The 22,163-nt window shown below is 38.8% G+C and overlaps 1 protein-coding gene across 12 annotated transcripts in view; it reads right to left on the reverse strand.

The window, feature by feature from the left end:
* Positions 1 to 22,163, reverse strand: part of PTPRM (protein tyrosine phosphatase receptor type M) — an 826,562-nt gene that overhangs the window by 607,711 nt on the left and 196,688 nt on the right. For all 12 annotated transcript variants that reach the window (XM_003817914.7, XM_063597202.1, XM_055102562.3 and 9 more), the window contains exon 2: positions 12,133 to 12,255. In XM_003817914.7, coding sequence (XP_003817962.2) covers positions 12,133 to 12,255 — 123 coding nt within the window. The remainder of the gene's footprint in view (positions 1 to 12,132; positions 12,256 to 22,163) is intronic.

The following is a 22,163-nucleotide window of genomic DNA, read 5'->3' on the forward strand; positions in this document are numbered from 1 at the left end:
TTAAGAAACAACCGCATATTAGAGGACCCAAAGCATACAAATAAGGACTGGTCATTTGAAAAACAAATTTCCAGTGACACCCTCTCTAAAAGTGCCACTATATTAATATGCTACCCCACATATCCAATTAGACACTTACTAATGCTGCATAATCAGTTGTTTCAATTTGTCCACCCACCAGACAGAGGCATTACAATTGTCCGGCAGACAATTAATTAAATAGCTATATTTATTTCTCTTTCGACCACTTAAGCTTTTACATATTGCTTTAAGATATAATTCATCACAATCTCCTAGAATAAAGTATCAGTTAACTATGCATTAAAGTCCACTTATTTAAAATAATGATCTGCACAATCATCTAGTGGAGTCTGCCAAGAAATTCTGTATGATTTTTTCTGTATTCAGTCCCATATTATGGATAGGATACAAACGAATGCAAGCATGTATCCAAAAATAAAATGTAATAATTCCTTATGCATTTTCCAACAAAGTTAACCACCAAAATATCTACCAATAGGATAAGAATCTTTATATTTGAGACACCCACTGAGGCATAAAACCATGTGAAGCATTTGTCCTATTTAAGAAAGTCCTAAAATTACACGCTTTAAGTTAGTGGCTCCAAATCGGTATTACATAAGTCCATCAGCTCTACTAAACCTCTCCAGTAATGACCGATGATCATCACGATATGCTCAGAAAGTGAAGACGTGGCTCAACCTGGGTTTTGTAAATAAACACTTTCAATGCAATTTGATGGAATAGCATTTTGCCTAAAATGTACCAGTGGAGAAAAATTGTGTTGGCATGATATGAAGTCGGTGTACCTCAATTAATGTCTCTTGTTGCCCCACATTTATACTGGAAATTTTGCTTAGCTTCAAAAGTACAGAAAAATTAATAAATGCACACTTCCCTTAGACTCAACATTTGTTAACATCTTACCATATCTGCACACATGCGCGCTCTCTCTCAACATACACACACACTTTTTTCTGCAAAGATATCCTAACACTTATATCTTTTAACACTTCAGCATGAATCTCCTAAGAACGAGGGTATTCTCCAACATATTCATATGCTTTTTGGTACTCATTTACTAACCAAATTTCCTTATTACATCTTTTCTGGAAACACTCTTATCAGAAATTTTGAATTTTCCTCTACACATAGTCAGTTAAATATTTTCTTTTCTTCTCACTTTGCCAGAAATCAACACTCAAATCACCCTCTTCCTTCAGATCCTTCACCGGCTCATCGCCTATGTCTGGACCTCTTCCTCTTCCCATTCCATGTACTTGGCAGTCCCTAGAACTACATGCAGTTTCCCAGGCAGCCTTGTGAACACCTGTGCTCCCTTCCCACCCCTCACTGCCTTTACACAGGATGTCCTTCTGTCTGGCGTTTCTACCTGTTCCAGCATCACTACTCACCTTCTCTTGCCCCTCTTGGGTGCTCCCACCTCCTGGAAGCCTTCCCCTTGCCCTCACCCCATGGCCTCCATCTGAGTGGCAGCCTCCTTGGGCTCAGAGCAGACAAATGGAGCTTCCCCCAGAGCATTCACTTGCAACACCACTTCTACATGGCCTGGAAGACTGCAGGCTGATGTCTCCCTGCATCCCTGGTGACTGGAACAGCACCTTGCACACAGCAGTGCTCAAAAAGCAGTGTCAATGTCAAAATAAAAATGTAGAGACTAATCTCTGAATTTACTGTTTTATTCAGGAGAAAAGAGCTGCAATTTGGGCACACATGCAGACTGGGTGGTCTTGGTAGATCTGAAGAATATAGAAGGTTGGAGGTTTTATAAAAAGCTGAAACATAGTTTCTAGTGCCATAGTTCATTGGCACTAGAAAAGTTTGGAGAAGCTGGGCAAGCTCTGATTGTTGAGTGACGATGGTGGGTAAGGTGGTGGGATAAAAGGAGTTTTAGGAGTCACAGCAGGTATTCCAGGAACTATTAGATAAAACTGGTTTCAGGTTACAGCAGGCAGCTTCAGCAGCTGGGCTGGCAGAGAATGACATACTTGGAGCAATGGTGTGTGTCCAGGGTGCTTTTCCCCTCCGGCCTCTTGACTCTGTTTTAGTTAGGTATGACAAGAATGACCCAATTCCTGGGATCACCTTTCACAGTGGGAAGGAACTTCTATTTGTTCCTGGTCTTAAAGTGAAAAGGATAATCTAGGCCTAACAATTATTTATTTAAATGTATTCGGCTCTTTGACTTCTTGGACTATGGAAAGTCTGGACAGCTACTTTTTTATGGGGGACCCTGTAATGATCCCCCACAGGCAGAAGGAGAATACAGTGAAGCAGTGCCCTAGGCCACACAGAACTTTCAAGGCCTTCCCCATCTTGGTGTCAATGTGAGGGATCTTCTAACGTCACCATCCACTGGCCAGTGGGCTGTGCCGGCTAGCACAGTGATGGCCCACTCCAAACCCCTGTGACTCCATGGATCCACCCCAGTAAAGAGAGGCCACTGGGCTGGGCACAGTGGCTTCCACCTGTAATTCCAGTGCTTTGGGAGGCCAAGGCAGAAGGATTGCTTGAGTCCAGGAGTTCAAGACCAGCCTGGGCAAGATAGCAAGGCCCTGTCTCTACACACACACACACACACACACACATACACACACACACACACACACACAAAATTAAAAATTAGCCAGGCATGGTGGCATGCACCTATAGTCCAAGATACTCCAGAGGCCCAAGCAGGAGGATCCCTTGAGCCCACGAGTTTGATGCTGCAGTGAGCTATGATCACGCCACTGCACTCCAACACAGGCAACAAAGCAAGACCCCATCTCTAAAAACAAATAAATAAATAAAATAATAATAAAAAGAGAGGGCACTGTTCTGCTGCCCTGAATCCAAGTGGGAAGTCTTCCTCAGGCCTTGGACTTTCTGGTCTTTAGAGAAAATGTTTTCAAAAATCAGCTCCATCTCTACCCACTAACCCCTCTGACTCTGGGACTAAGGGAATGTCCATGAGTGTCACCTCAAAACCCATTGTCCCTTTCTTGACTCATATTGCCAAGGTGGGTTTCTCTGTCCCAATAAATTGGCCCTGCCCAGCATGAGTCCCTCACACTATGGAGCCCAACAGGTGGAACACACAGGCTGTGAGAGCTGAGTGAATCCTCGGTGGATATTTTCAGGAAAGGCAGCATAACCATCCCTTGCTGATCACCCTTAGTCCTCACCTCTCCCACCTCTCACCCACTCCACTACCAGATGCTAACTAAAAGATGTACAACATCTGTCATGATCAGCCTGTTTATTCCATTACTTGGCTCCACATAACTCTTATGATGTCATCTTGTACAATTTTACGGGAAATTTAAGCAGGAAATAAAACTATTAAAACACATTATTTATAAACACAGGCTAATTTGTATACTTTTTAGCAAATATTTAAAACACAGCTAGCCACTATTCTTACTTTTTGTAAGCTTCCAATCTGCCAAGACAGGAATTTGGAACAAATTTAAAGGAAAACATTTGTTGAATGTTAAATATAAACTACTGAAATAAGTGGTCATACATAATATAGTGGCTGACATTGGCCCTCTTGAAACAGTGTGATATTAAAAATCAAAATATTTTTTAAAGAATGACTGCTTTAATCTCTGAAAGTTTTTGTATAGAAAAACTGAATCACTGAAAACATTATGCTGCATGAAATAAGCCAGACACAAAAGGACAGCACTGTATGACTCCACTTACATAAGCTACCTAGAGTGGCCAAAGTCATAGAGACAGAAAGTGGAACAGTGGTTGCCAGGGCTGGGGGAGGAGGAAGGAGGAGTTAGAGTTTAATAGGTACAGAGTTTCAGTTGGGGGAAGACACAGAAGTTCTGGAGAAGGACGATGGTGATGGTTGTACAATGTGAATGCATTTATAATGCACTGAACTGTACACTTAAAAATGGTTTACATAGTAAATTTGATGCTATGTATATTCTACTACATTTTTTAAAAGGAGGAAAACACCAAATCAGATGTGTAATTCAAGAACTAAAATCCATCCTTCCTTCCTTCTTTCCTTCCTTCCTTCCTAATTAACATGAAACGTAATCCCTGCCTTTGGCTCCATCACCCAGCATCTCCCTCATGGGAAGAACCCTCCCTCACACACCCATTACCCACACAACCAGTAAGGGCCACTGAAGGGGCACATGGTGTCCACGCACATGGAAAAGAGGCTACACAGAGCCTGTGGTGTTTCACTAAGTGCTCCCCACAGGTCACTGACATGAAATGGTTTGTTTCTTCATAATCATCTAAAGTTATTTTTCTAAATTTTGTAATTTCGAAACTGCTGAGAGACTACAACTCCAGTCCAATTTATTTTGCTTTGTCTCATCATTCACCATAGAAAAGCTGACTGTAAACTCATTCTAAGCCTCATCAAGGTGGTCTGAGTAAGACCTAGGGAGGACGAATGCTCACTAGTGATTATATTACAGCTAGACCTCAGGTGGGAGCCTCAGTGTGGACAACTGAATGAGATATTCAAGGAAGGAGAGTAACTCAATTTTCATTTCTTGCGTTCAGTGACTGGAATTATTCAGATTCAACTAAAAAAAAATGTCAAATTCAATGCCCACCTCCCAAACATTTAAGTGTTAATTTTTATGATAAAGTTAGACTTGGTTATAAAGGAAATGTGTCAGATGGAAATGCTGGGGCCATAACCTCAAATCCTACCATCCAGATAAAAAACACTGTTAGATGGACACAAACATGGGAACGAATGATAGACAATGGGGACTGCTTGGGGGGAATGGTGGGACAGGGGTATGGGCTGGAAGGCCACCTATGGGGACTATGCTCACTACCTGGGTGATGGGATCATTTGTATACCAAGCCTCAGCAACACGCAATTTACCCATTTAACAAATCTACACATGTACCCCCTGAACCTAAAATAAAAGAAGGAGAAAAAAAATCAGTGTATTTGATTGTATGCAGATTCAACATTAATTTTTTACAACTTAAAAAATCTTGACTCAAAAAAATAGGCACTGCTGCATCTAAATATCTGAAAATTTCATTTGAGTTATTAATAGGGTTTTGAAACAAATATACTGATTAAAGACTTTTTTAATTATTGTATTTTAATAGACTTATTTCAGCTTGGGGCTTTTTAATCCAATCAAAAATTAGATGGAGATTTATATCTTCTATTTCTTACCTGGCATCATTCAGAAGAGAAAATAAGAATTTAGCAAAAGCTGCCCATTTAGCTGAGTCAAAATTAAGCTAAGAGATGAATTCATACCAAATTGCCTCTAAATTATTTAATAATACTAATAAAGGAAATAAATCTGTTGAACATTGCACTGGGCCGGGGTAGAGGCTAAGCTCCTGGTGTGTGTTATTGGGTCTCACCTGGTCAATAACTCTTTGAGGTAGGTTTTAAACGTCTTCCCATGGCTTTCAGGGTCCTATGTGGTCTGACTCCCACCCCTAGCTCCAGCAGAGCACACTCCTGCTCTTCCCTACGCTGGATCACTCAGCCTCCATGGCCTCTTGGTCTTGACAGGATTTAGGTCTTTACTGAAAGATGCATCCTCAGAAAAGCTGTCCCTGTCTGCAACCCCCATTGCTCTCTAAGCCCTTATCCTGATTCCTCTTCAGCACTCTTGGCACTTCCCACCATGACAGTCTATTTTCTACCCTTACCTGTGGACTGCCTGCCTCCTCCATGGGATTTAATCATCAAGAGGCTAGAAACTCCATTGCTACAGCTCTAGCACCTATAGCCAGGCCCATAGTAGTCGTTCCGCGAACAGCTATTACTAATATTTTACAGATAATAGGACTAAAACAGGGAGCTTCAGAACTTGACCAAGGTCAACAGCTGCACATTGATAGAGCCAGCAGCTGACCTGGGCAGGGCATGTAGACCCATGGTCAACAGCCTTCACATTCATTTCAAGAAGATCCAAATGCATGCATCTGAAATGAAAGACTAGCCTCTTCCCCAGATGCATGTTCTCACGTGAAGAGAATATATAAGGGTACTCCAAAGAACAAAAGTGAAGGCTGTCGTTCTCCCATGGATGCCTGGGTAAAGTATTCCTTTTCTGAACTTCAGTTTCCTATGTTGTAAAATGAGGATAATGCCACCCAATCTTCCAGGCCCATCACGAGAACCAAATGATACAGAACAAAAAAGCAAATGTTCTTGACTCCTTAGTGTCATTTATATGTATAAGATTACTTTGTTTTCTAAGGCAGACTGATCTGAAAATACTGTGCTGCCACTTGCCTAAGATTTAGACTTTTTATCTTACTTTTTTTTTAAAGAAGAAAGCTATATGGAAAGCTAGATTTGATGCTTTAATGTGCTGGGTCTGATGAACTATATTTTGGATTACCTCTTAAATACTCACCACTAGAAAGTCATTAATAAATGTGGGAAAATGTGGTTTCCTAGCATATAATCGTAAGCCCATCCAGGAACGATCTTATCAGACTAAGAATTTAAGGTAGGCTGAGAAGAGGATCTTTATTTGTTTCACTCGGTGAAAAATCTCAGGCATCTAAAACAATGCATAGCACATAGCAGGTGTTTAATAAACATTTGTTGAATGTTGGCTGATTTGAAAGAATGAATAGGATAATTAGAGAACTGTCTGAATATTCTGTGCCAAAAACATTTCTCACTGGAGACATGCTGAAATTCAAGAGGGGAAAAGTCTTCAAGCCCACCGTCATCTTCTCTTTGTTACTCTCTAAGACCTGAATAAGTCCTGAAGTGTGAATAAATAGGGAAGTCTTCCTTAGCACAAGGAAAATGTGCCTGATAAGTGCATCCAAAGAGAAAACTTCAATTACTTTGTCTGTCAATCCATCTTCCTTCCCAAATGTGAAATTGACTCTAAACAAATATATGTAGTCATTTTTCTATTTTCTGGGTCATCACACAGAGTGCACATGCTGCCCCATCCTGACACTTTCCTCTCTGTCTTTCATACGGGCACCCACAGATGTGATTCAATTCTTAGTCACATTTCCATGAAAATTAGCAGCAGCATCATTCCCAATTCCCCACAGATATAACTAAGACATGGAAAGCTAAATGAGCTTTATGTAGTCCCATGCTATACTACCTGGAAAAATACTAAGAGAATTACGTTTTCCCAACACTGATATCCACTTTCACTTAATTACAGCCTTTTTAGAGGTAAGAAAACTTAAGGGGACAACATAGACTATAAATACATGTCATCAGTATCAAATAGCTATGGTTATAGCTATGATTATAAGTTACCTTCACATTTTTAATATTGTAGATGAATTTGATAATTTTTTTATAAGACAGGGTTATATTTTTAAGCACATAGAATCTACTAAGTATCAATTATATAGAACTGGAACACTGAGGTACAAGTACACAAAATACCACATTATCAAACCAGGTAGGTGTTTTTATATCATAAAACCCTTCTTAATGCTTCTTAATCTATGTGATAATTATAGAATGTGCTGCAGTATATAAAGTGATAGGATATAACAGTACTAACAAAAAATACCAGGTTACTATATCAAGATTTTTGTGTTCAAATAGTAATCCTTATGATAAAGTTCAAGAAATTTCCCCACTGTGGGCTGGGTGCAGTGGCTCATGCCTGTAATCCTAACACTTTGGTAGGCTGAGGCACGTGGATCACCTGAGGTCAAGAGGTCAAGACCAGCCTGGCCAACACCGTGAAACCCCGTCTCTACTAAAAATACAAAAACTAGCTGGGTGTGGTGGTGGGTGCCTGTAGTCCCAGCTACTCGGGAGGCTGAGGCAGGAGAATCGCCTGAACCAGGGCGGGAAGGTAGTGGGAGGCTGCAGAGGTTGCAGTGATCTGAAATCATGCCACTTCACTCCAGCCTGGGTGAAAGAGAGAAACTCTGCCTCAAAAAAATAAAAAGAAAAAAGAAAGAAATTTCCCCATTGCTACTAGAGAAGATCAACTGATATGAAACGAATCACTCACTCACTGATAACAGAGAAATTAGGTTTGGCATGGTTTCACCACCAAGAAAACCGTGATCGGAGCTAGCAGCAAAAGTTTAATCTACTATGACATGGATGTTCACTTGAAATACAAAAATTTAAACAGCATTTAGTATTTATTCCCCCTAAATATGTATTTCCAGAGCCAACGTCACTGCTCCAGAGTACTTATCAAGCCAGCTTGCATAAAACTCCAAACTGCATTTTAATTTTTTTAAATGTGGTTAAAAATAACCTCATACATAAGGATATGGGGAAACAAATCTATACACTGGAGCACTAACTTTTAAAAAGACACAGAAAAAGTAAAAAGCTAAAAATTAGAATGAAATGTTAGTCTGTCACTGTCATAACTTTTAAATTCATCTTGATGAATTATTATTCTTCATTTATAAAGATGGGGTCTTCCCACGTTGTCCAGGGTGGTCTCGAACTGCTGAACTCAAGCAATCCTCTCACCTCAGCCTCCCAAAGTGCTAGCATGATAGGCATGAGCCACCGCACCCAGCCCTTGATGAATTATTCACTTATTAGAATTACAGGACTGTGACAAAGATTTAGGTACTAAAAAATAAAGAAAATCACATCACGATGCTTTTCAAGAGATAGCAAATTTAAGGCAATGATAGAGGAAATCTCTAATCATGTTTTTTTTTCTTACTGATTTTGATAGCCCAATGTTTAGAAAACACATCTTCTGAAAGTGAGAGAAAATGTGAAATGTTTGTATATTAATAATTATATGAATATAGAAAACAACAACAATATAAACCATGGGTCCAAAATAACAATTACATGCTGATGCCAAAATGGTCTAAGACGGGCATCAGCAACATTTTTCCATAAAGGGCCAGGGTATAAATATCTTATGCTTTGTGGACCAGTCTCTGTTGCCACTACTAAACTCTGTCACTGTAGCTTGAAACCAACCACTGACACCATTTAAACAAATGGGCATGGCTGTGTGTCAGTAAAACTTGTAAACGTTGCATTTTGAATTTCACATCACAAAATTTTATTATTCTTTTTGCTTTTTTTTAACTATTAAAACATGTAACAACCACTTTTAGCTCACAAGCCACACAAAAACTAGCAGCGAGCTGGATTTGACCAGCAGGGCAGTTTGCCAACTCTTGGTCTCTAAAGTGTTACGGAACCAACCTATATACATAAGACAAATACACATACCCATGAAAGAATAAATCCAATAGTATTTTACATAAAGGTTTAGAAAATTTGCCCTCAAAAAGCTATGGTTCTATCTGATTTTCCCACCCATTTGCCCTGAGAAATTCATAAGAGTCATTTCTGTTTTAGCATGGGAAAACCAGCCTTGGAATCAGTTTTTGAAAGGAATAAATCATATTGCACACATTAATGGAAGAGGAGAAGAAGAAAAAGAAGGTGAAAACCCTGGAAACTAAGAAGCATTTAAAACGTATGGCTGTATATACATATTGGAAACTCAGTTTAAAAATCTAGACTTTAGGATAGTACATGCATGTTTACAAGATGCTGTTTCCTCACTTCTAACAACGGTGCTTTGAGAATGTAACTCCTCACTTTGGTCGATGGGTCAGATGGGCACAGCTCCACATTCTTTCATAAAATATTGGGTTGATACTGAGAAACTGCTTTTAGAACACTTCCAGTCTATAGCACACTTAATTACATATCATTTTAGATTGTTCCCTAATTGTATTTTTGTAACTTTTTTTCCCCAAGTAGATAAGTTCCTAAAGAGAAAAAGTCATTTCTTATAATCCTTCCTCTCCTACAATAATTACCATCATGTTTAGCACACATTGGGGCTCAAAAACAATTTCTAATGACTAAAGTTTGTTTAATGAGTAGTAAAAAAAAAAAAAGAAAGAAAAAGAAAAACTGTATTTTCAGTTCTATATTACAGCAAAAATATTTAATCTGATGGAGCAACAATAGTTTTCAGAAATCTGAGCTGCACCCATGCACATAAGCACAGCCAGAGAGGTGGGGGAACTGCCAGTCCTTCCCTTTCCTCACTCAAATGCTGACACCTAAACCACTCTCAGGTCCAAACAATGAGTTGCAATCTGTTTGGGGGTGAGGGTCCAAAACACACCTTCTGTAACTATCAGAAATAAGTCAGACTTGACAAAAGTGTTACAAGATGTAACACTCACAGATCTTATGCTACAAAGGCCTAATATTAATTATCAAGTATTCTATTAATCAATAGAAGAATAAATCATAAGAAAACATATAAATGCCTCCATGTCATTCTTCTCAAGTCAGAAGAGCCTTCAAAGGCCATATATGTGCAGCGTCACTTCCTCTTCATTCACCTTTGTTCTTTCAATTACCTAACTGGCTGTGCCAGGATACACCTGGGCTTTGATCTTTACTACCATTTTTTTAACGGCCTGTGCTAGAAACCTATGATTTTAATATTTTAAAGTTGACAACTTAGTCTAAGGTGGGCCATTGAAAAAAAGAAAAGGACAAGATGGTGACAAGAAATTATTTATTTGGCCTCATTTATCAAGGGAGGTGAGTTATCTTGTGCCAGAAACAGAGTCAGGAGAGGCTAGAAAAGATTCTGAAATACTTGGGCTTATTTTTAAAAGCTGATTTTTTCAAGTCAAGTTTCGATTTAAGAACAAAAATAATGAAGTCAACTACCTAATGTGAAATATTTCAAATTTTTTATCAAATGAGGAGTTAATAGACAAAGCAAGAGTAAGTGCACTCTTCTGGGGCAATCTACCAGGACTAAATCTAAGGACCCTCCCCACTCTCACAGCCTCAGCCAGCCCAGCCTCTCTGGACACAGGCTGGATCCTCTTGAGAGGGCAGGAAAGACCAAAAGGCCATCAGGGGAAGACACCTGTTTGGGAAACGACGGCCCCAGAGGAGGAGCACAGCTGTGTTCTCCTCTTCCCCTCTCTTTATCGCTGACAAGAACAGAAGCAGGAACTGGAATTTGGAAAAGCAACTAAAGCTGATTTAAACAGTCATATTCAACAGCACACACACATACAAAGAAAACAAGAGACACAGAAAAGGAGGGTGTGAGCTGCAGCTGCAAGGAAATAACCAACAGCTAAAAAGGTTTTGAGGTCCAGTGAAGCCATAGTGATAAAGAGCTCAATGCTCCCTTCTTTGAAGTTATAAGTAGTTAAATGTAGGAAGGAGAGGGCAGGAACACAGTGAGCATCATAGTGTCAAACCTTAGTGACAACATTAAACTCTACTTCACGTTTAAAAGCTACCTTTACAAGATTACTTACTAAGTGTAATTATTCCTACGCTTTGGAGCATTAATGAAAAACTCTGCATTCATTAAAAAGTGTAAAAATTGTGTTGTATCTGAAATCCAAATCAGAACAACATGTTTCACAGTTTGAATCCTGAGTGGAGCAAACTCATCACCAAATCTGCAGACCTAAAGTCCTAAAGGGATGTCCAATGTCATAGCCTGAAAAAGGGTCCATTGCAATCATCAAGCTCCAAGCTGATTAGAGCTCACTAGTCACCATCTTCCTACTTTTCCCTCCCAATAAGAAGTAGAATTCTTTTTGGTGTTCAGTGGAATACATCTTTCACTCATCAGAAATTCACTAAACATTTCTTCAGTGGAAAAAATACCCACATTTTTGCATTGCCATTTTATCTTCAGAAAACTTTCAAGATCACTGGGCATTCTCCTAGATCTCCCAGGTGCCAAGTGAGCCCCTGAGGCTGAGAAAAGTCCCCCACCAAGGCCTCCTATGGAGACTGTTATTTGGATTCCCCAACTGGAGTTCTAACACTTAGACACATTTGCCAGAAGAGATCTCAATCTTTTTCTCATATTTGCTGCTTGGGAAAAGATCAACTGGGTAATGCCCACTAATCTAGCTAAGATGTACTTGCAAATAAAAGAAGTATAATTTAGACTTTAAGGGGAGAGAGATAAAACTTTTATAACCTATCTTGTTAATTGCACCACTCTCACTAGCTAATCCAACTTTGACTGCCACATCCAAAGACCAATACCTTCACTCATTTAACCAATATCCAGTGAACACATAGTATGATTGAGACTCTTGTGTTCCTCTTTAAAACAAAACTTAAAACTAAAAGCAAACCTGATGGCATCCATGGATCAGAAGTCGGTTTAGTCAAGGTGTTCACTTGCTCCCAATTGAAGTCATCACCTTCAGATTGACTATATCCACATGTGCTATACGGCTCATCAAAGAGGCAGCCACCTAAAATGTAAAAGAATAAAAAGTAATGTAAATACCAACCAGACCTCTAGAATAAGCTATGATGATTGCAGGAAGCCTTAGACTTGATGCCAAGTTTGATGCCAAACTAAATCTGATTAGGTCTTTCCACTCAGGAGCTGTGCATCCAACACTTAGTGATCCCTTGCTGAGTGCTGCTGAATATTAACCATGCTTCACCCACATCGTTGTATTACGCAGCTCTCCAAAACCAATCTAATGTTGGTAGAAGCCAACTGAAGGTAAGACCTGGCCGGGCATGGCGGCTCATGCCTGTAATACCAGCACTTTGGGAGGCTGAGGCAGCCAGATTCCCTGAGGTCAGGAGTTCGAGGCCAGCCTGGCCAACATGGTGAAACCCTATCTCTACAAAAATACAAAAATTAGCTGGGCATGATGGCAGGCGCCTGTAATCCCAGCTACTCAGGAGGCTGAGGTGGGAGAATCGCTTGAACCCGAGAGGCGGAGGTTGCAGTGAGCCGAGATCATGCCATTGCACTCCAGCCTGGGCAACAGGGCGAAACTCTGTCTCAAAAAACAAACAAACAAACAAACAAACAAAAACAAAGAAAAGAAAAAAAAGAAAGTAAGACCTAAGCAAATTTAAAATTCGTAGTTTCCAGATGTATAGGAATTTGAAAAATTGCTCTTGCATTCAAAATTTTAAGAGAACTGACTTAAATGTTCAACATGTTTTCAATAAAGAAAAAACATTTATAATTTGTCCAAAAAATAAAAAAAGAAATGCTTTCACCGCAATCCTGGCACAATAATAGAGGACAAAATGCAGTACAAACCATGGTACAGCTTGCAAAATATTTTCCAAAGAATTATTCTAAATCTAACAAAGAAACAGGTTTTACTTTAATACTTTGGAGATTTGAGGTCTCAAAATCAAAAGAGATGATAAATTCACTTACAGTCCACACAAGTTTTAAAGGGAAAAATAAATTCAAGACTAAGCATGTGGTAAACATCTGCTGAATTCTGGTACTAGAAATGAAACTACTTAAAAAAAAAACAAAGAATAATAGAAAATGCAGCATATACATAGTAATTCAGCTGTTTCAGCATCAATAGCATTCAGCACGTTGATGATTTTGTCCCATCTCATATCCTCTTGAATGCCTCCTGTTACTTTTTATAGTATAAGATCTTTTCTCCATGTTTCACATGGGAAAGTGATTAATTAAATTGATCTTATTAATTATTATGATTAATTAATAATTATTAATTATTATGATTATTAGATTTATAAATTCTATTATCCATATAATGCTATTAATCATATTAATTCAAAAAATTATAATTGTTTGCCACTGATGACAATTAAGTGTTCTCATTCAAGAAAACATGAATTTAAGAATATTTTTACATTATGTCCACAATGTGTGTCCTGTTGGCAAGAAGATATGTAAAACAGCCATTGTCCAACCTCAGAGCAAAAACAGATGTTAGAGGTCACCTGGTCCAACTTCTATCCAAATGCTTAGGTCAACTGTACAACTTCCCAGCCAGCCAGCCTCTGAACAGATGAGGCACTCAGAATTTTGTAAAGCATCCTGACTATGTAGAACATCCCCCCTTAAAAAGGGCCAAACTCTGCTTCTTGAAATGTATACCCATTTATCTTTGCTCTATCCTGTGAAAAAATAGAAAAAAAAAGAAGGAAGGAAGGAAGGAAGGGGAAGGGGAAGGGGAAGGGAGAAAGAAAAAGAAAGAAAGAAAGAAAGAAAGAAAGAAAGAAAGAAAGAAAGAAAGAAAGAAAGAAAGAAAGAAAGAGAAAGAAAGAAAGGAGAGAGAGAGAAGGAAGGAAGGAAGGAGAGAAAGAAAAGAGAAGAAAAAAGAAAAGAAAAGAAAAAAGATCTTAGCTTTTGCACAGGAAAGCTGATTATTTGAAAAGAGCTGTCATGTTCTAAGTCTTCACTTCTCCAGGCAACAGGCAAAGCATGCTTTGCTCCCTGCAATTCCTGCTACTAAAAGGTTTACAGGCGCTTCAACCATCCTGGCAGCTGTTTAGAATTCAACCGGCTACTGCCCTTAACCACATTCTCTTCTCAACAGTGCAGACAGGGTGCTGGTCCATTCTCAGCTTCTGCGAGCCTGAAATCCCATACGGCTTTTGTACACCACTGCCGTTGAGTCATCTCTCCACTTTGTAAGAAAGTAGATGGTTTTCTGAATTAAATCCAGGACTCTTCATTTATCCTTACTAAATCCCATCTCGTGCTTTTGTGCATCACTCCATTCTACAACTCTGACATTGTCATTCAATTGTGGTAATAGCCATCTTACCTAGTTTTGTGTTGTCTGCAAATCTGATGAGCATGCTTTCTACATCTGCCTCCAAGGCTCTGATAAACAATGTTAAACAGGATAGCATCAAGGAACCTCAGACTGTCTGTCCCAGCTTTCTAGCTTTGTCTTAGTTGTTAGCTCCAGATCTGATGGTGAAATTAGTGTCCCTGGACACTGTCTTCTCTAACACTTTTAACAATTACTTGTTTCAACTAAACACTCCATTGAGAACAAAACAACTCAAAAGATACAGACTTAATTCAATATTTCACTTGACAACAACGGGTCATTTATATTGCCCTCTTACTGAGTTTTAACAACTCCAGAAACAAAATGGATTTGTTTCAAATGCGTAATACTAACAACTTTCCAATTTGGGGTATGAAATGTTAGAAGACTGCAAACATTTATGAGAAATATTGTCTCTTGGTTGCAAACCCTAATTTTGATGTAGAAAACAGCTTCAGTATTCTAGCAATAAGCTCAAATAGCAACAGCACTAATAATATTCAAAAAGAATGAAATCCTCAATTTTGACAGAGAAGGTCCCCCAGTGGAAACAGATAGCACTCAGATGAAAGTCCTACAGTGCGATCTTAAACAGTGAGAAAGAGTGATAAGCATCCACAAAACAACTTAAGGCTGGCTACAGACCCGGTTTACAAAACCACTATTGCACTAAAATGGAACCACATATAAAGCAAAAGCATGCACGTGTGGCTGAGAGCAAACCCAGAAGACTAATACAACAGTGGTGCCAGGTTATAATTTTCCCATTACACAAAGCTGTTCTTAACACTTGAAATGAAACAAATAAAGTATGATATGGTTCTTTCCAGACTCATGAATGATTATTGAACTACTGGAAAATGGGATCAACTATGAATTTCATATTTCCCAGTGAAGATACATTTCCCTGCACACCAACTTTCAGATCCACCCCTAGCCTTCATTCAACAGATGTGGGACCCCCCAAAATAACAAAGATGGTTTATTGAGCTAAAATAAGATGAGTTAAAGTAAATGACATCAGAATTAAAATAACCAAGTAAAGAAAGAACAACTAAGCTTTCAGTTTTCAGGACAGCTTTAGGTAATAGCAAAATGTATAGGTTCTGAGTCAAACACACGCATATCCCCAATTCTTCCACTGTTAGCTTGGTGATTTTAGACAAATCACTTAGTCTCCCAAGTCTAGATTCTTTATGTATAAAACAGAGATAACATGTACCTCACATGGTATTTCTGACAGTTAAATAAGACAGCAAATATAAAGTCAGTGTAACAAGAGTCAGGCATGTTCAGCCAGCATCAATTATTATCAGTTCTTAAATCTTTCTTTCCAGATATACCTCATAGAACAAAGCACTCTCAGGAGTGCATTTCATTGCAACTAGTTGGAATATATAATTGAAAACTTGCACTTCATGAGAAGATGAAGAGTTGTGAGCATTCACATAGGTAACATCCTGTAGGTGCCTCTATTAAACATGGAAGTGCCAAGAACAGGCAGTTAGTGAGGTTCTTCAAATAAATGCTATGGGGGACAATGAAAAATATATGTTAAGGAGGCAAAGTCCCCTGAAACACAGTAAAAGGACGCATTTCTAAAAATACAGTCTTCTTGATTTTCTGAATAATACAGACAAATTTTGCCATCATCTACAGCAGTATGGTCAGCAACAGACTCCCTAACTTTTCTCCAGAACTGTCACACCTGGACTGGCTCCCAGAAGTCCATGGTTGTACTATATTTCTCTGTTAAATCAAAGTAAATTATTCATGTTTCACAGGGGGGAATCACGACTAAATCACGACTAAACCCAAGTCATATACAAGATGGAGGAAAGTTGATACAAGCTGGGTGGGGTGGTGTTGGCATCACTCATTCTCTCTCTCTTTTTCTCTCTCGCTGTCTCTCACACACACACGTGTACCTGCATGTCTCCATCATACCTTGGGAAAGGCTTTTCCTTAGCAACTTTGAATACAACACACAGGTTCTAGATAAAAATGAGTTACTATGCAAAAAGAAGTGTCAATGGATGGCAAATACCCAGGTAATTGATGACAATGATGATTCCTATACTGTTCCAAGACATGCAATTCAACACAATAACATAAAAATTAAATCGATAAAACTGTTAAAAGTATAAGTTAAAAGGCAAGGAAAGTAGAGCAAAGAAAAGGACACTAGAAAAGTGGCTAGGATTCCACCCACCCACCACCAAAAAATTTTTTAAAAAGTCACTAAGTTCATGTACCGGAATTTATCCACAGATTTCACTTTGAGTTTTGGGGTAGCCAGTGCAAAGAAGAAAATATGATTGATCATAAATTTACAGTATCTATAAAATAATATATAAATCTGATAATAGAGACTAACATTTACCCAGGACTTGTTTAATCCTCACACCAACTCTATGAGGTAGATACTATGATCCTCATTTTACAGATACAGAAACCAAGGCATACAAAGTTACACAGCCTGTCCAAGGTCTCAAAGCTGGAGAGTCGTGAAGCAGATACTTGAATTCAGGCATCCAGTCATAAGGGGTCCATATTCTTAACACTACAGGATAGTATCTCCCAAACTGGAGACCAAGAAGATACACAACTACCCTAACCCTAAATTCAGAGAGAACTATCTTCCTTCCCAGAACCCTGGGAAGAAACAATTGTTGGAAGTTAATGAACAGAGCTCTCAACAGCATCCCTCAGAACAGAGCAATGAGGTTTAGGGCCCATTCAATAACATCTTATGACAGTATGTGACCACCCTCCAAGTCAACAAGCTTGATTTGGTGGGAACCCAGTGCATTCTAGATTAAAACTGAAATATGCTTTAAAATTATCTTTATGGGCCAGGCACTGTGGCTCACACCTGTAATCCCAGCACTCTGGGAGGCTGGGGCGGGCAGATCACCTGAGATTGGGAATTCAAGACTAGCCTGACCAACATGGAGAAACCCCATCTCTACTAAAAATACAAAATTAGCCAGGTGTGGTGGCACATGCCTGTAATCCCAGCTACTCGGGAGGCTGAGGCAGGAGAATCACTTGAACCTGGGAGGTGGAGGTTGCAGTGAGCCAAGATCGTGCCATTGCCCTCCAGCCTGGGCAACAAGAGCGAAACTCCAACCCAAAAAAAAAAAAAAATATATATATATATATATTTATATCTTTATGGATACTCTTGCTCTCAACAATGCCTTCGTGGGCTACTATAAGTTTGCACATTTACTCCAACTAAAAACTGCAGGTAGTGTGTGCTAATGTTATTCAAGTGCAAACCCACATGCTTTTTATTCTTTGTGTTTTTCAAGACAAGATCTCATTCTGCTGCTCAGGCTTGAGTGCAGTGGCACAGTCCTAGCTCACTATAGCCTTGATCTCCCAGGCTCAAGCAGTCCTCCCACCTCAGCCTCCAGAGTACCTGGGACCACAGGCACATGCCATCTTGCCTAGCTAATTTTTTTTTTCCTTTGATAGACACGAGATCTCCCTATGTTGCTGATTCTGAACTCCTGAGTTCAAGTGATCCTCTCACCTCACCCTCCCAAAGTACTAGGATTAAGGCATGAGCCACCATGCGCAGATCCTACATGTTTTAGAAATCAAAGAAAATGGAGTTGGGCCCAATATTCTCTCCTGAAAATCACAGAGTTTCAGAACAGAAAAGCCCATAGGCAGAGTAGAAAATCTGCTCCAAAGCAATACTGATTATAACTGTGTCTTAGTCACCTTGGTACTCCTTAGAGCAGGATGCATGATAAACACCCAATAAAGCCTTTTTAAAAGGATAGGTAATGAATCCCCCAAAGTTCTATGCAAAATCTGGCTGCAATTATTTTGCCTGGAAATTTCCAAAAGAAGCATAATATAATAAACATCTGAACAACGAAAACAATCTTAACCTTCCTCCACAAACCATCCAGCCCTGTCCTGGTGTATCCCAGGAAGAACCAACTGCAAAATGTGACAAAATCAACGAACTTGTTCATTTTTCTAGTATGGTTGGAAACTATAAGCAAGTTAAATGTTAATGAAGTCTCCACAAATTATGGCTTTTGACTTACAAAAGTTGAATTCTCTTTCTTTTTTTTTCCTGGCAATTACTAGACAGCAAGGCTAGTTGTTGATAAAGGTCATTCTTGATTTATGAAAATAAAATATTGTCACTTGCATAATGGAGGATATTTATCTTTTTTATTTCTTTGGAACAGCTGAGGATGATTCAGTTGATCCAAGAGTAGTATGAAATCATTAAGTCATAAGCTATAAAGAAAATGGCCCATTTTCACCCCAAAGGAAACCTTATGTGACCATTCTACATCCTACTGAAGCTTCAGGCCTGGAGACAAAACAACGGAAAACAAATTGACAAGAATTAGAGTCTACCATTTAAAGCAGTATATTAAAAAATGTTTTTTTTATTGTGACTCATAGTCATGACATCTTGACCCAGTACACGTAAATCATCTGTACACTTTAAAAACCAAATTTATCTCTACTGAGATATACAAATATTTATCATTCTGTTCTAAAAGGAGGTTCTAGATCCACTAAATTGATTTCAAGATCCTTCAAGATTGCTACTTGTATTCTTAAGGTTTTGGGGTGAGAGCCATCACCTAAGACTGTTTATTTAGCTTGAAGTTATCAACCAACACTACTGTGTGAGAGCACTGCCACACAGTCTAAGGGGAACCTGTAAGCTACAAAGTTCTCTGGTATCAACAGCTACCATTTTGCGAACACAGACCATGTGCCAGTCGGATTCTGCCTAAGGCAAAATATAGTTATGATGTCATTGACTCCTCACAACCAGTAAGACTTTTATCTCAACATGTCTGATTCAATTAACATGTTACAGAACAAAAGCCATGCAAATATAAACACGTATTACCTAATTTTAATTTAAAAAAAAATTCTAAAGGCAAGCATCAATATTCCCTGTACTAGTTATCAAGGTATTACACCTCTTAGCTCTAAATCTTTTTCATTTCAAAAATGTATCCAGATGCTTTAACTACGTTTTCTGTACTAGTGGGCAAGAAGGTATAAGCTTTATCAGTAGAGGGTACAGGAGAGATCCTGCAGGAGGAAGGAGTGGCCTCCCTGAGCTCCCTGGCAGGTCCCTCAGGGCACAACGCAGGGTCGCCCCCCTGCCTGGCTCCTCCAGTAGCAGCAGCTTGCCCCTGCACAGTGCCCCAGTGGTTCTGTAGCAAGTGCCTCCAGCAGAACATTCCCTATGAATAACTTTCACGGCCAATCAGAGGGCACATTACCTCTGAGTCCTGCAGGTGCAGCCCCATAGTAACTCCTCTGCCATCCACTGAGCCACAGCCTTCCCCTGGATCTCAGCAATGAAAGAGTCTCCTCCCTGGAGCTCTGCCTCTGCCCCTGGGCTAACGTCAGCTCCATACATCCACTATTCCTTTATTCTTCAACGCTCTCCTTAGCTTGTACTAACCCATCTCTTGTATTCTAATACCCGTTACAGTTATAAATGTTCCCTAATTAAATTACTATGTTGCTTCTCTCTCCTGATTGGATCCTGATCGGTACATTCTTATTTTTACAAATGGCAGTTTAGAAGGGTCAAATAATCTCACCCAAAGACACAGGAGCTTCAGTGCAGGACTAGCAATTCAAACAGGGTCTGTACTCACACATTTTCACCAAGCTCTAGAAAGTAAGTAAACAACAATTTACAGTGCTTATATACGAACTGTTCAGTGATTTGCATTGTAAATAAGCTCTCGAAAGTGCTGTTTCTAAGAAGCCAGTGGAGGACAATCAAATGTTAATTTCATAAACTTGTAAGATACACACATATTTTGAATTGTTCTGCCTTTAACAGGTTAAATTGACTTACATACACTAGCAATCATTCTTCCTGTTATAATTATAGTCCATTTAAAGTTATTTTGTAAAAAGACTGTAATACTCCTTGATGAGTTTTCTGGAAAATTTTTCTCATTGTTCCAAATACAGAATGACCCCATTTAAGTCAGCCTTCATCAAATGCATAAAGTATTAAATGGGTCTCTCAATAGAGAAGGCAGATCAAAAAATAGTGCTACAGTACCCCCCAAAATAATTAATGTTATATGTTCTATTTTCCTAAATTACATGAAATCTCAGAGGATCCTATTTATCTCAAATTTAAAACTGTGTAGAATAAATGGCTATAAACTACACAATGCAAAGGATAAACAGAAAGTGAGATTTAATAGACATAATTATTTTAGGAGTATTAAAAAAAAAAACTATACCAACATAGCAGAGGCCCTGCTTTCTTCTTTTAAATCACAGTGACTTCTACATTTAATTGCCTGACAAACAATAAAAGCATATAATGCCTCCTAAACTTTGAGTGCCCCAGTGATGTTTAGTGAATCAGACACTAAGCATTATAGAAAGGCTCTTCTACATAATTTAATTTAGCAAGCAGTTTTTACACATTGCACAGGCATTTAAATGGCTAATGCTATGCTCTATTATAAGAAGTGCTATTTGCCGATGGATATATTTTATATGATACAAAGGAAATAAGTTGTCTTGTTCTTGAAGTTTCTATGATTTATTACAGTTACCCCATCTTCATTTCATATCAATCTATGGATTCCTAATTTTTTAAAAGGTTGAGTTGCGACAAACAAAGATGTATTTTTCTTATTGATAGTAAAATTTTCTTTAATGTGCAGTAGTATTATTCTATTCCTAAATATTGTACAGATGCAACCAAATTATTAGGAACTTGACTATCTCAATTTTTCCACATACAAATAAACACCTCATAGAGCTACTATTGGATTGAATTAAACCACTTGCATGAATTCCCTGCATAAATGTGAATCTATCTGAATATAATACTGGTGCTCTTATCCTCTATACCACAATAGTGAAAATGAGAGAGAGTGTAAAAAATAGTTGTCTGCCTCTATCGTAGAAGCAGGAGTAACAAATGAAAACAAAATGATGAAACAGCTGCCAGAAATGTCTCAGGGAGAAGATCGTCAAACTAAATCAGTATTTATGACCTGATCTCTGAAATCACTGTTGTCCTGAGTCCCAAACTAGAGCAGTGATTTTCCAAGTGGGTCCCTGGACAAGCCACCATCACCTAGGAACTCAGAAATGCAAATTCTCAGGCTTCATCCCAGACCTACTGAGGCAGAACCTCTGGGGGTTGGGCCCGGCAGCCAGAGCTTCAACAACTCTCCAGGTGGCTCCAATGCACTCTAATGTTTGGTAATCACTGTTCTGGATCAGCCTATTTAACTAGAATATTCTGGGAGCAGTCCCATGAATCCGTGGTTTTAAAAAAAGGTCCCAGAATAATCTAATCATTGACCCAGAAAGAGTGCTCCAGAGATCAGTAGTCTCAAACATTTTTCAGAAGACATCCTTTCTTAAAAAGGAATAACCATCCTATGTGTTTATGTATAAATTATAATCATGTAGTGCTCTACATATGCAGATTATTACAAGCATGCATATACTGACCTTTTTAAGTATTACTAGAAAATACATGTAAGCTGAAGTTCAAATCTTTTCTTCCATACATCAATGAGTTGTACTGT

This window comes from Pan paniscus, chromosome 17 (genome assembly GCF_029289425.2).
Source record: "Pan paniscus chromosome 17, NHGRI_mPanPan1-v2.0_pri, whole genome shotgun sequence".
Taxonomy (NCBI): Eukaryota; Metazoa; Chordata; class Mammalia; order Primates; family Hominidae; genus Pan; species Pan paniscus.